The 14,675-nt window shown below is 42.4% G+C and overlaps 2 protein-coding genes and 3 non-coding genes across 17 annotated transcripts in view; 4 read left to right on the forward strand and 1 right to left on the reverse strand.

Moving 5' to 3' along the window:
- Positions 1–6,947, reverse strand: part of PBRM1 (polybromo 1) — a 129,090-nt gene extending 122,143 nt beyond the window's left edge. For 3 of the 13 annotated variants that reach the window (XM_032321811.1, XM_032321826.1, XM_032321801.1), the window contains exons 1-3: positions 4,242–4,436; positions 3,853–3,978; positions 2,096–2,248 (exon numbers count right to left, since the gene is read on the reverse strand). In XM_032321811.1, the coding sequence (XP_032177702.1) occupies positions 2,096–2,248; positions 3,853–3,900 (201 nt within the window). In that variant the 5' untranslated portion in view covers positions 3,901–3,978; positions 4,242–4,436. Of the gene's footprint in view, positions 1–2,095; positions 2,249–3,852; positions 3,979–4,241; positions 4,437–6,775 lie in introns of those variants that run through there. The other 10 variants (XM_032321794.1, XM_032321816.1, XM_032321763.1 and 7 more) reach the window with 9 other exon arrangements.
- A 59-nt stretch (positions 6,948–7,006) lies between these two features.
- Positions 7,007–14,664, forward strand: GNL3 (G protein nucleolar 3). The gene is made up of 15 exons (XM_032321861.1): positions 7,007–7,153; positions 8,366–8,424; positions 8,786–8,923; positions 9,040–9,153; positions 9,372–9,455; positions 10,427–10,559; positions 11,550–11,662; positions 11,906–12,029; positions 12,419–12,506; positions 13,022–13,196; positions 13,321–13,463; positions 13,546–13,682; positions 13,769–13,938; positions 14,251–14,317; positions 14,411–14,664. Exons 1-15 carry the CDS (start codon positions 7,141–7,143, stop codon positions 14,491–14,493), a joined length of 1,641 nt encoding a protein of 546 aa, XP_032177752.1. The 5' UTR covers positions 7,007–7,140; the 3' UTR covers positions 14,494–14,664.
- Positions 10,601–10,677, forward strand: LOC116581813. The gene has a single exon (XR_004282241.1). It is a non-coding gene; the product is annotated as a small nucleolar RNA SNORD19 (small nucleolar RNA).
- Positions 11,709–11,790, forward strand: LOC116581847. Its single transcript, XR_004282264.1, has one exon. It is a non-coding gene; the product is annotated as a small nucleolar RNA SNORD19B (small nucleolar RNA).
- LOC116581828 lies at positions 12,887–12,963 on the forward strand. Its single transcript, XR_004282251.1, has one exon. It is a non-coding gene; the product is annotated as a small nucleolar RNA SNORD69 (small nucleolar RNA).
- Positions 14,665–14,675: the final 11 nt, after the last annotated feature.

The following is a 14,675-nucleotide window of genomic DNA, read 5'->3' on the forward strand; positions in this document are numbered from 1 at the left end:
AAGTGATTAAACATCTTGGTATCTTTCATCAGATTTATACTACTTGTGACTGTTTTGTTCTCTTAATCTAAATTGGTTCATATCACTCTCTTGGTTAAAGTCATTCAAAAGAGGAGCTTTTTACTACTGACAGAATAAAATCTAAACTCCTAAAATTGACCATGGAGAATGCAGAGTAACTACATCTGGGCATCCCTTAGCCCAGTCAAGCTGAAACATAAAATTGCATCTGGGCAGACTTTGCCAGTCTCCTTCTTCCTCTTGACCACCTTTCTCTAATCACACCACAATAAACCCATTCCTGACCCAGCACCTCTGCACTGGGTCCCTCTGCCTGGAATACCCCTTTCCAGTTCTGTGTAGGGCCAGTGCCTTCCCATTACAGAGAAACCCCTCAAGGTTTGGGCCTGAGCAGCTGGAGTCACCCAAACTTTTTTTTCTTAGCATTTATCATTAGCTGAGTGTACTTTATTATCTATTTGTCCATCCGTTTACAATCTGCTTCTGCCACACTAAATCTAGGCTCCACGTGAGAAATTGGCTTGTCCCCAGCCTGCCTCTCTGCCTACTTGTGATCTCTCTGTGTTAAATAAATAAATAAAATCTTTATATATATAAAATCATTATAAAGAAAACAACATTTTTGGGGGAATCATCTATAGGTGAAGATGGATATGAAACTAATTGTGGCTTCATGTCATAATATAAATAGATCAAATCAATATAGTGTACACCTTGAACTTACACGGTTTTAGATGTCAACTACGTCTCAATAAAACTAGAAAAAAAATTTTTTAGATTTATTTATTTATTTGACAGAGAGAGAGAGAGAGAGAGAGCGCGCGCGCGCACACACAAGTAGGCAGAGAGGCAGGGGAGTGGGGAGCAGGCTCCCCGCTGAGCAGAGAGCCAGATTTGGGCTCGCTCCCAGGACCCTGAGATCACAACCTGAGCCAAAGGCAGAGGCTCAACCCACTGAGCCACCCAGGCACCCCTAGAAAAATATTTTTATTCATATTTCTATTACAATGTCTACCATTCTCTGATCTGTAGAATTCTAAGTCCTTTGGTTATTTTTAATTAGAATTAGGTACTTCAGCAGATTACACTTTTTTATCAAACAGAAATACCTTTTCATCAAAACAGAAATAACTTTATGCAAATTTCTTATTCGAAATACATTCTGAGTAATTACTTTTTTTGAGAATTCTTAAATATTTATTTTATTTTTAAAATGCATTACTCGGGGGCGCCAGGGTGGCTCAGTCGCTTGGGTGTCCGATGCTTGGTTTTGGCTCAAGTCATGATCTCATGGTTGCGCCACGTCAGAATCCACATGCTCAATGCGGAGTCTCCTTGTCCCTCTCCCTCCCCTTCCTGCTCCCCCGCCCCAACTGGCTCACTCTCTCTCTAAAATAAATGACGTTTTAAAATAAAAAGGTATTATTAACCATAACTGACATACAATATTATATTAGTTTCAGGTGTACAACATAGTGATTCAAGAATACTATACATTGTTCAATGCCCGCCATAGTAAGTATAAGCCCTATCTGTCACCATACAATGTTATTACAGCATTGTTGACTATATTACTTATGATGTACTTTTTATCTGTGACTTATTTATTTACTTTTATTTTTAAAAAAGATTTTATTTATTTATTTGACAGAGAGATCACAAGTAGGCAGAGAGGCAGGCAGAGAGAGAGGAAGGGAAGCAGGCTTCCTGCTGAGCAGAGAACACGATGTGGGGCTCGATCTCAGGACCCTGGGATCATGATCTGAGCTGAAGGCAGAGGCTTTAACCCACTGAGCCACCCAGACGCCCCTGACTTATTTATTTTATAACTGCAAGTTTGTACCTCTTAATCCCCTTCAACTATTTCATCCACCCTCCACCCACCATTATTTCTTAATATTAAATTATATTATAACTATTAAGACTACTGGCTAAATATATGTTTTACATAAAAAAAAGATTAAGACTATTAAGCCAGAGGAAAAACAAGTGGTGAGGCCTTGCATCTTAACTGCTTATCATTAAAGGAAGAGTAGGAAAAGCAGGAAGAAACTGTGTGATGCGAGTTACTCACAGGATCTACAGTTGGAAGATTGGAAAGTCTCCTCCTTTTCCTGCTTGGACCTGGTGTGGATACAGAATGGTGCCCGTCATCAAAGTCCCCGCTGACACTACTGGATGGGGAAGTAGCTCGTCTTCTCTTGGAACCCATGGAATCCAATTTCTTCTATAAGAAATAATTGGCCATGTTCTTATACTTAAATTTAGACACTGCCACCAAGCCCTCAGCTAGGCACTTGCTACCCAGATTCTGGCTCACTTAGGAGGATATTTTAACTGTTGTAAGGAAACTTAACTGTCAGTTTTTTCAGTGCAAGTTCTGGACCTTGTTGCTTCAGCCCCTTCACTTACCAGAATGCTACACTTTTAACTCAGATGGGGCAAATTCAACAAAATTTTACCCATCGTATGTCACCACATTTGAGTGACCCAATCGTGTCTGGTCCCAAATTTACTCCTCACTGGACTTTGACAATCTACATGTAGGGGTACACCAGCATGGAGGTACTGATCTCCTCAGCCCCTGAGGCAGCCAGGAACAGAAGCCCCAAGGCAGTCCCCTCTGGGGTCAACAGCTTCATCTCTTTTCCCAAGTGTGTCTAACAACTCTGATCATTTTCCAGGTGGGTCATGATGTGGAAAAAAATAGTAATCAGTGCCTGAGGCAAAAGAGTAGTGCCAAAGTGTAGGGGACAGAGGACAATTAACCTTCTAGCATTTTAGATGAATTCTAAAATTAACACACTCCATTCATTAAAGAAGGCCACAAAATATATCCCTGAAAAACACTTAATGTGACTTACCATACCTATGTCAAAGTAGTAAAGCCGTTTTGAGACTTTTCTGTCAATCAGACTGACCTCCTTATCAGTTATATGAGGTATTCTATCCCCATGAATTCTGAAATCATAGCTTTAAGTTTCAGCAGATGATCTGGAATAGTACCTCAGAGGGGAACTTTTAGATCCTAGTTGGCCTTCCAGAAACACATCAATATTTGCTGTCAGGGAGGCTGTCTAGTATCTAATGTTAACACAACTTTACAAATGTACACATTTGACTGTAACACAAAAAATGCAACCACTGAAATGATCTGCCACAGCTAGAGGGCAAGGGTATCTACCTGAGAAGGTCCTATAATGCTTATACAATTTAACAACAGTATCAAATAGTATACTGTGATTTCAAAGGTCTGTCTCCAAAACTAAAAGAAAAAACTGATTCCTGTTTCACTCATCAACGTTCAATGTCGGTAAACTAAGACACCAGCAGCTGAAAAAATGGATTGTCGGTGGGCATGGAGAGAAAAACTAGGGATCTCCAGGGAACACAAAGGAGAAGCAAAACAAACCAACAAATAGAACATTCTGGTAACCAACTAAGAAACAAGAGGAGTCTCCTATCTCTTCCTCTGAACTATGGTCCACATGGTATTTAAAAACAGCCTACCATGACAGTACTGCTTCCTCTCGCTTTGGTTATACAGTACGTTAGTTTACAATTAGCGACAGCTAAAAGGTTCAAAGGGCTTAAGCCAAGGACAGCCAAGTGTTGTTGATTTTATTTTGTTTCATAAAGGCTGATAAACTGGTCTCAGCTCATTAAGATGAAGAAACGAAGGACCTTGGTAAACAAGCTATGACAAGGACACAAGTGAATCTGATGAACATGACAAGGGAAACTTTATGGAAAGGATAACAAAACTTAAGTGGAAGGGAAGAGGCAAGGAAGGACAGAAAAGAGAAAAGGTGTAGATGGTCAGTAATTTACCAGCTTTACCAGAGCACAACCAGCGCCTCGAAAAGCCAGTCTCCTCATTATGTCTGAAGGCCAAGTGAAGCCAGTGGGAGAAGGCAGGGCTTTAGAAGTGCTGATGCAGTGTTAATATATTCAAAACTGAAAGAGAAGAACAAGGCAGAGAAAGGGAAAATAAAAAAGAAAGGTCAGAAGAAGTAAAAATGAGTACGAGTAGATAGAAAACATTCAAGTAGAACTGCTACAGAAAGACAAGAGAACTGGAGAAAATAGCTGTATCGGTTCTCTTGTGCCAAACTGCTGAAAGGCTCAGGCACTAACAGTACCTGACATTTCTTTCCATTTTAAAACCAAATGCTTTTCATATGCTTAAAGATGGCTCACTGCGATTCCCCTTTACTCACATGGAATGACTGTCAATTCCAGGAATGAAGCATGCCTGCCCAAATGCCCCCTAGTCAGTAAGAGCAGAGTTCAATCACAGAGCTGGAATGGAGAGTGAACACATGTGGAAGGCTCACATGTGACACCGAGTGTTGGCAAGCTGGAACAAACCAAGAATGGCTCATGTGAACAGAGTCTGGAAAACTCCACCCTCTCTAAAAAAAATTCAGAGAAAGACATTTCTTTCCAAAAGTCCTATTGGCATTGGAGAGACACCACACACAAATTTAAAGAAATTAAAAACAAAATCTTCAATCATTTTGGCAGGTGAGCAAAAATTATTTTCGGAAATAATCCACTAAAAAGCAAACGACAAAAACTGTAAATTGTTGGTGTATATATACCAGGTTAGACCACACAATATCCAAAACTCCTGAAATCATTAACTTTCTTTGGTAAAACAAGAAAAAGATGCAACTTAAGGATAATTTTCAATTATTTTCTTATCCGGAGGACATATTTTTAAATGCATTTGAAAGTCTGACAACAAAGGCAATGTGGCCAGGTAGGTGGGAGAAGCAACAGGACTTGACCTCAGAAGACCAGAATGTGAGTCCCAAGTCCTCCACTTCGAATTATCTGTTTGATGTTGCTTGAGTCACAACCTCTCAGAGCTGTTTCTTCACTTCTAAAATGAGAACAGTCAGGTGGGCATATCTGCCTTAGATTATTCCGGTTGTGAAATGTACATGAAATCACTTTGAAACTTCAAAGCACAACAAAGAAGTTTCAACTCTAGGATTAACTACTCCCTGGGAAAAGGAATAGCACTTTATTCATTTTTGTAGCTCTGGCTTATAGAATTGTAACTGGTACAGTATGAATGATCAATTCAATAATAAACACATTCAAAGTACACACAAGTGGGGCATTAAAAAAAGTCTGTGTGGTCTAAAAGGACTGTGAGCATCCCTTTAGCAATTCTTTTCCCATGAAGAGGAAATAGATTCTGGAGCTAAAATACAAGCTTTAAAATGGCACCAATTACAGTCACATGTCCAAAAGTCTGACAACCAATAAATTACAGTGGACACTAATGAATAATTTTAAAATGTGCAACTGGGAAAATATTGACTCATTATACCCACATGGTATATTTTGACAGTATAAAAACTTATCATACTCTCCTGTATTTCTCGTGATACTCAATACTGTAAGACATGCTTAGAACAAAAATCTTGAAAAACAGGATTTGAAGGGGGAAAAAAAATAATTCTTCCTTCTAGAAAAAGAAAAAAACCTTAACACTGGCATCCACAGCTTTTTATATTTATTCTATGCCTTAGTTGCCTATTTGTTAAGCAAAAGTGTTAAGCCATATGTATTGTTTCACAACTTGTGTTTTAACTTAGGATTCTTCCAAATCAACATTCCTCCCCATGATATTTAATGGCTTGATAATAGGCTATCGTATATATACCACAATTTACTAATCTTGAGGTTTGGGGTAGAATATTAATATTTGAGGTACTTTGTACACCCAAAGCCAAAGAAAGCGATCAAGGCCCTTCCATTTATCCATGCACATTTTTGTTACTGATTTAAATTGGAAAGATTTTTTCAAAAGATACTTTCCTATCTTCCTTCCAATCTTAAAATACCCGCGATCTGTTAACAAACAAAAAAGCAAAATCATACTGCTCTTAATGGATAAACATCACTTCAAAATCATTTTTGAGGAGTCCTAGTTTTTAGGAATGTAAGTTAGTAAGAATGTTTTATTCCAACATATGTTCTACAGCCATAGTAATAATTTCTGTATCTGCTATACTGTGTATTTGCCAATTGTTTTTCAGTATTTCTTCTACATTTTGCCTATCTTATTTAAATCATCAGTATCTGCTCTATCACAACAAAACTACGCTTCTTTCAGAAAAAAAATCTTAAGAGGTGAGAAATTATTAAAAACTAGGAAACGTACAGTTTTAAAACATCGATTTTGTGTGTGTGTGTGGTGCTGCAAAAAGAGAAGATACTTAAATATCTAGCCTCTACTATAAATACAAGTCCCATTGATAAAAACATTCGATCTGAACACAGTCATTTAGAAAACGTAAAAAAATAAAAAATTAAGACAAAATTTTTAACTAGTTGAGTTTGAGTCCGAACCGTCAAGAAACAACAAAATAAAGGAGGCCCTGACCTGCGGAAGAAATGAAAGACTTCCCGGACCTGTCACTGGTTCGGGACTAAGGGAAACGTTGACAGCTTTGAAGCTGCCCGCGACGAGTGCTCGGCCAGCCGCAGGGGCGGGAAAGAGAGAGCGGGGAGTTTCCGGGCCGTAGCGCGCCTTTGTCCCGGCCGGCAGGTGCGGCAGGCTGCCTGGCCGTCCCGACGCCCGCCGCCGTGCCCCGCCCCGCGCGCCCGGCCCGACCGGCGCGTCCCCACGGCCGGGGCGGGGCCTCCGCCGCTGCTCCCGCCCGCCCGGGCCCACACAAAGGCCCGGCAGCCGGCCGAGAAGGAGCGGCCCCGCCCGTCCCGGGCCCGGCCTTACCCAGCCGCTCCGCCGCCTGCAGCCCCGACCGCGGTCACCGACCGCCGCGCCCCGCCCCGTGGCCGCCACGGCTGCTGCTATTGCTCCTCCGGCTGCGGCCGCTGCCGTCGCTCCAGCACCCGCCGCCCTCACCGCCCTCACCCCTCCCGGTGCCGCCGCAAAACCAGTCCCGCGGCCGCCAAGCGAACCCGGCTCCGCACGACACTTCGTGCGCGCGCACGCGAGCGGGCGGCGGCGCTCTTTACGGCAATAGCGTCAGTGCGTGGCGCTCGAGCTTGGCCGCAATTTACACGTGGCTGTGTGGGACGCAGGTTGCTGCTGCTGCCTCTACAGTCACTGCCGGCACTGTCCTTGTCGCTACCAGAATGAAGCGACCGAGTGAGTGGGATCGGGGAGCGGGTGTTGAGGGGCCTCTGTCTCTGATGGTCAACGAACCACCGGGGCGTTCTTCTGTGGGAATGGGGGAGCCTCCGGATAGGCCGTCGTGCTGGTCGCCAGTAGAAGCGAGGGTCGGAAGGCCACACGCTGACCGCCGGCCTGTTTTGCGAAAGGTAGACAAAAGTGAGGATCACTGGGGCGCCTGGGTTGTTTAGTCTGTTAAGCGTCCTCCTTTGGCTCGGGTCATGATCCGGAGTCCTGCGATCCAGCCTTGCATGGACTCCCAGCTCAGCGCGGAGTCTGCTTCTCCCTCTGCCTCTTACCTTCCGCCTCCTCTTATTCTCTGTCAAATAGATAAAATAAAGAGACCGAGGGAGTTTTTGACGAAGACAGAGAGAGTACAAGCTGGGAGAGGGAGAAGCAGGCTCCTCGGTGAGCAAGGAGCCGGATGGGGGACTCATCCCAGCATCCTGGGGTCATAACCTGAGCCAAGGGCGGACGCTTAACCGACTGAGCCACCCAGGCGCCCAGATAAATAAAACCCTTAAAGAAAAAAAAAAAAGGGAAGATGAGGTCTGGGTCTCCTGCCTAAACAGTGTCTGAGACAGTTGCGGCCCAGGATTTTCCTCTCTTGGGCAATGTTCAGTCTGGCACTGGCCAGGTCTGAGAGCCAATTCTGAAATCCACTGTTCCGTCCTAACTTGTGATTCATGGTGTGTGCTAGGGGTGCCCGGGTGGCTAGTGTGTTAAGCCTCTGCCTTCAGCTCAGGTCATGATCTCAGGGTCCTGGGATCCAGCCCCACATTGGGCTCTCTGCACGGCATAGAGCCTGCTTTCCCCTTTTTCTCTGCCTGCTTCTGCCTGCTTGTGATTTCTGTCTGTCAAATAAATAAATAAATAAATAATCTTAAAAAAAAAAAAAAAAGAGTGCCTGCCCTTTGGGGTCACATGCTTCTGAGAGTGATTTTAGTCTTCTGTGGGAAGAGGGGGAGTAAGGAAGCTGGGCTCTGTGCCAGATATACTGAGTCAAGTTGTCGGAGGTTTTAGAATGGCCTATATTTACTATCCACCACATATGATTCTTAAATTAGGTTTGAGAGTTGGTTAATTGCTAGATAGGAAAAGTGATGTGACGACACCCCCCCAAGCACAGTCACTAAAAACGAAAATGGATCACTGTGTCTAATCGTTTTGTGATGGGTTTCTTTGCAGAGTTAAAGAAAGCAAGTAAACGCATGACCTGCCATAAGCGGTATAAAATCCAAAAAAAGGTAAGTGTGCTTGAAAGAGCTACATTAAATATAATGCTAAACTCATTTCTGTCCCACCTCTTCTCCACTAGAAGGTTTGGATTAATAGGATTTCACCTTGTGAATTTGAAGTTAAATAGACTGTATGTGGGCACAATCTTAGACATCAGGAGTATAGCTGTAGGTAAGTGCAGTAATTTGGTGCTAAGTCTGTAAACTCTGATCAACATGTTAATGTCTGCAGAGAGTCTCCTGATGACATGTTTTTGCTGCTTTATACATAAGTACGTATGTTCTTTGTGTTGTTACAGTTTAACTTTTCCAGGTTATCTTATAGGTATAACCAAGTTTAGTCAGATACTGATAAGAATTTTTATAATAGGTTCGAGAGCACCATCGAAAATTGAGGAAGGAGGCTAAAAAACGGGGTCGCAAAAAGCCTAGAAAAGACCCAGGAATTCCAAACAGTGCTCCCTTTAAAGAGGCTCTTCTTCGGGAAGCTGAGCTAAGGAAACAACGAGTAAGATACGTTAATTCAAACTTTGACCAAGTGGTGTGAGGGTATGTGTAGCTTTTCAAAATAAAATAACACCAGATTGCTTGGGCTCACCCATTTCTCTTATGGCTTGGACACAGCTTGAAGAACTAAAACAGCAGCAGAGACTTGACAGGCAGAAGGAACAGGAAAAGAAAAGAAAACTTGAAACTAATCCTGGTGTTAAGCCATCTAACTTGGAACCTGTGAAAGAGGTATGATTAAGTGTCTTTGTGAATGAGAGTTCTGATGTAGAAGTAAAAACACATACCTAGGGCAGGGGCAGCTGTGCCTCTTGAACAGGAAGACAGTTCCAACTCTTACTAATAGAAATAGCACTTGCAGTGCCCCTAATTAGCCATGGAAGATAGAGAATCAGGTTGTACCTGAGGTGCTTATTTTGTGTACTTTTCCCCTTGTCTTTACCTTGCAGGAATTCGGGCAGGGCAAAGCTAAGGACAAACCCAAGTCCAGCAAACAAAATCCGAAGAAGTTGTATTGTCAGGAACTTAAAAAGGTATTTTAGTCTAGGTTAATGTCTAAAAATGGTAGTGAGGTTGAGAAGACTAGAGTCGTTCTTTTTCTGACACCAGCCCTGTAAATGTGGAAGTGGAGTTCACTTGAGGTAGATGAATCCTTCAGCAAGTTGACTTACCCTGTTTTGTTTTGTTTTGTTTTTGTAAAGATTGAGAGAGAGAATGGGCAGGCAAGCAAGGGACGGAGGGAGAAGGAGAAGCAGGTTCCCCGCTGAGGAGGGAGCCCTTGTAGTAGGGTGCATGGGGGGGGCTCGATCCCAAGACCCTGAGATCATGACCTGAGCCAAAGGCAGATGTTTAACTGACTGAGCCACTCAGACACCCGAGTTCTCCTGTTTTTTAGTTTGTTTGCTTATTTATTTATTGTGGTTTATTCTGATTAGAGCCTTTTTTGTTTAGCTAAAGGAAACATTCTTAAAGTTCAAAAGTTTTGCACAGGAACAGTTCCCTATAAGCATGTTTTACAAAAATGTTACTTTGTGTTAAAGTAACATGTTGATAGTGTGGTTTTTAAAATAGAGGAAAATACGTTCCAGCAACCAGTGTGGAAAAAATACTCTGTTGAAACCTAAGTGAAGGAAGTCAGGGGTTAGAACTCCTATTCCCAATACCCATTTTCCCAAGGTTACTTCCCTATGACTAGACCATGATTGCTGCTCAGCAGCTCCTGGCAGGCCAGTGGGGCCTGTCAAACTACATAATTCAGTATTAGAGTATAATTCAGTATTTACTTTTCAAATCCACTTTCATGGGAGACCAGAGGCTGCCAAGCAAGCCTGTATTTTACTTTGCTGTGAGAAAGGATGAACATGCTAACATTCTTCATGTCAAAGTGAAAATGTAAGACCCAGCTCTGAGCTTACCCTCTTGCGAAGTGGAAGATGCCCGTACACTCATACGGAGGGTGTTGCCAGAGCAAGGGATCCTCCTCTGATAGTTTCTGCCTTGCCAGGTGATTGAAGCCTCAGATGTTGTGCTGGAGGTGTTGGATGCCAGAGATCCTCTTGGTTGCAGGTGTCCCCAGGTAGAAGAGGCCATTATCCAGGGTGGACAGAAGAAGCTGGTACTTATATTAAATAAATCAGGTGAGCAAAAGGGGATGCCTTTTATGTACCAGTGCACTAGTGAGGTATGAGGAAAACATGTGACCAGTCTTACTTTCACTGAAGACTGATAAGATCCAACTCTGACCTCAATAAAGCCAGTGCATATGGTCTTGTTGCTAAAGACAGTGCTGGGCAGTGGGATGGAGGTATTTTCTATAAGCAATAATGGGTTCCTACTGGTTTTGTTTTGTTTTCTTGGCCATTCAGTACTTACTATCTTGTCTTATTTAAGAGTCTGAGTTTCTCTACTTAGCTTACTGTGCAATGTACTGGACCTAGGAAGTGATGGTAGTTTGCCATATTCCCCACATCTGCATAATGTCTGTATATGATGATATGAAGTGCACTTAGGAAGTACTGGTTTGAGCATCAGGGCCAGAAAAACCCAGAATGCCATCCATAGTTACTGTTGGTCACCCTCGGGTAAATACCTGGAAACGCTCAGGTAATTTACATTCTGGAAACATAATTCTAGAGTTAAGTTAGTAGGGTCATAATTTAATAGGTTGACTTAATTTTGAAGGGTGAGTAATGCAGAAGGGAATCGAAGAAATACTGAGGTATAGATACTGAACTTGGTTAAGGTAAGGACAGCATGGTAGGGAGTTTACCCTCTTTCCATCTTCCACTTAAATCCTTCTGAAGGGCGCCTGGGTGGCTCAGTGGGTTAAGCCGCTGCCTTCGGCTCAGGTCATGATCTCAGAGTCCTGGGATCGAGTCCCGCATCGGGCTCTCTGCTCAGCGGAGAGCCTGCTTCCCTCTCTCTCTCTGCCTGTCTCTCCATCTACTTGTGATTTCTCTCTGTCAAATAAATAAATAAAATCTTTAAAAAAAAAAAAAAAAAAAAAAAAAAATCCTTCTGAAAAAACTGAAGAGACAAGAGTAAAATCCAAAGTTTTCAGATAGTGCATATTCATGTCAACAGAATGACCAAATTGGGGTGTGTGTTTTGTACCTAATCCCTATTAGATTTGGTACCAAAGGAGAATTTGGAGAACTGGTTAAATTATTTGAAGAAGGAATTACCAACAGTGGTGTTCAGAGCCTCAACAAATCTGAAGGACAAGGGCAAGATAGTCAAGGTACTCTTTTCGGTCCGTGGTGGGAAGTATGGTTCTTTCAGATTTTGGATGGCTGAAATATGATGAGTATATAAAATCTTGATTAAAAAATGAGAACTCATAAGATCCAACTCTGATTTCATCCAGAGATAATCTGAAAGATAATAGTGCGGTGATTTTAATAGCTGGGCTCTGGAGCCAGATTGCTTGGGTTTTATTTGGTGGGGTATCAGAAGTAGTTAAATTAATTACATGGAATTTTAGCATTTGAAGGTAAGGAAGAGAGCTCCATTCCAAAGCGAAGTCTGTGTTGGAAAAGATGGCCTTTGGAAGCTTCTCAGAGGTTTTCAGGAAGCTTATGGCAAAGCCATTCAGGTCGGAGTAATTGGTGAGTTTCATTTCTTATCTCTTACTTGCCAAGGTTTTACTCATGTTAACAGTGTATTAGGTTGGTGCTCAGTAAAGGGCTTGTTCAAACAGCTTCTTACCCACTTCACCGAACACAAACAAATTTTAATTGCTGCTTATTTCAGTGCTGTGCTGTGCACTGTAGGAGTTTGGTTTCTGAAAGCTGGTTTGTTTGAATTAATCATCTTTTCCTGCTCTGATTGCTTGTGCAAGAAATGAAGATGCTAAGATTGGTCTTAGTGTTTAAGTGAAGACACTCAGATCCAACTCTGATCTTGCTGCAAACATCAGGCAAACCCAAAATAAGGCAATGAAAATTTTATAATTACCAATACATAATCTCTCGTCCTATGGATTTCCCATTTGTAGGTTTCCCAAACGTGGGGAAAAGCAGCATCATCAATAGCTTAAAACAAGAACGGATATGTAATGTTGGTGTATCCATGGGGCTTACAAGGTAAAGTGAGTTTTTCCAGAATTGTGATATTTCATTGTAGATGAGTAAATTTTTTTTTTTTTTGGATAGCTCAAGGAAGACCATTTTCTGTTTCTTTCTTTAGAGGTGTCCGTGAAAGGAGCAGGGATAAGTCCGTGCTAGACTTAGGGAAGAACTGATTAGTGTGGAATAGCTCCCATCTAATTTGAAAGACAAGCAAGTAGATTGAGAGAAGGGGAAACTGCCTCAGAAGAAGGGATGCTTGACCCCAACTCTGAATTGAAGTCAGCCAGGTGGAGGGGAAATTTTCATGGCAGAGCAGACAGCGTGTGAGGTCAGCATGTAAGCTGTACCGTGTGTTTGTCTTCAGTAGGGGAGGAGCATTGTTAGTGTTTCTGATAAACATGAAGCTGATGATGAGGAACCGGATCTGACAGACTGTGCTGAGTTTGTTCAATCCAACCCTGAGCTTCGTGTTGTCTCTCATCCTCCAGGGAAACCAGTGCTCCCGTGAGTTACCATCCCTCTTGTTCCAGGTGCATGCAGATTGTCAGCCTGGACAAACAAATCACCGTCCTAGACAGTCCAAGTTTCATCGTGTCTCCACTGAATTCTGCCAGCGCACTTGCTCTGCGAAGTCCAGCAAGTATTGAAGTGGTGAAACCAGTGGAGGCTGCTAGCGCCATCTTGTCCCAGGCCGATGCTCGACAGGTAGAAGAACCCCCCGCCTTCTGTTGCGCTCTTTTTCATCATAAGCATTTTAAGTAGAGGATTTTCAAAATTTTTTTTACTCTATCAGATGAATGACATTTTCAGTTTTTCTTTTTTTTTAAAGGTGGTACTGAAATTTACTGTTCCAGATTTTAAGAATCCTCTGGAATTTTTTACATCCCTTGCTCAGAGAAGGGGACTGCACCGAAAAGGTGGAAGCCCAAATTTAGAAGGTGCTGCCAAACTGATGTGGTCAGAGTGGACAGGGTAAGACTTCTTTCTTTTGGCATTTTGAGGATCACAAGGAATGAAGTAACTGATTTTTGACAAATCTTGTGTTTAATACCAGTGCCTCCTTGGCTTACTATTGCCATCCCCCTACATCCTGGACTCCTTCTCCACATATTAATGAGGGCGTTGCGACCAACATGATACAGGGCCTTAATCTGGAAGAACTGGAAAAGAACAATGCACACAGCATACGTAGTAAGTTTTGTGTTTACAGTCTTCACTAGCTGACGGGCCAGAAAAAGGTCTCCTCTATTTACATGAGCACTGTGTTTCTTCCCTAGCTATCAGGGGTCCTCGTTTAGCCAGTAGCATCCTTTTCCAGTCTTCGGGTCTGACAAATGGAATAATTGAGGAAAAGGACATACCCGAAGAACTGCCAAAACAGAAAGAGAAGCAGCAGCAGGAGGAGGGGGAGGACTACAGTGACCAGGAAAGTGTTGAAGAAGCTGCTGTAAGTATGTTGCCTGAGTTGCTTAAACTGAAGGAAGTTTTCTAGCATTATAATGTCTAACAAATGGGAAGGGGCTGAAGGGAGAAATTAAACAGTATGTAACAGATTACCGCCCCCCCCCCCCCCCGAGGAAAAAAAAAAAAACACAAAAAAACCCCTTAAGATTTAGGTGTTTTAAGTCTTGCAATCATTAGTCTCAGTTTTGTGCATCCCATTATGTGTACCTTCCGGGTCTTTTTCCAGATACGCCATTCCTTGGATTAATGGCAGACAAGGGTTACTAATGTCATACTATTTCTCTTTGTCCCACAGGAAAAGAGCTCAGACATGTGTGGGGCAGAAGAGGACTGGGAGGCACTGCCTGAAGAGTCTCAAGCAGGTGGGGCAGCTTGGGTGGAGGGATTTACTAACGAAGCAGCATGGTATCAAATTGCCTATTTTTTAAAAATCTCTTTTCTTTTCTCTAATATAGATGAGTCAGCACTATCTTACATCTCAGATAAAATGACTGAAGAGGAAGATGATGCTTATGACTTCAGTACAGACTACGTATAATAGTCCTTTCATAAGGTGGCTTCTTAGCATTTTGAACAGACTGCTAAGCTGTTATATTGTGTGTGATGGACCAGTGATGGACCAGTTTGTTGTACAGTATGGTGTAAACTGTAAATTTTGTAAATATGTATATTTTTTAAAATATGGCAATTAAAAAAGTGTCTTAAGTTCTATAAGAAGAG

The sequence above is a fragment of the Mustela erminea genome, chromosome 1 (genome assembly GCF_009829155.1).
Source record: "Mustela erminea isolate mMusErm1 chromosome 1, mMusErm1.Pri, whole genome shotgun sequence".
Lineage (NCBI taxonomy): Eukaryota > Metazoa > Chordata > Mammalia > Carnivora > Mustelidae > Mustela > Mustela erminea.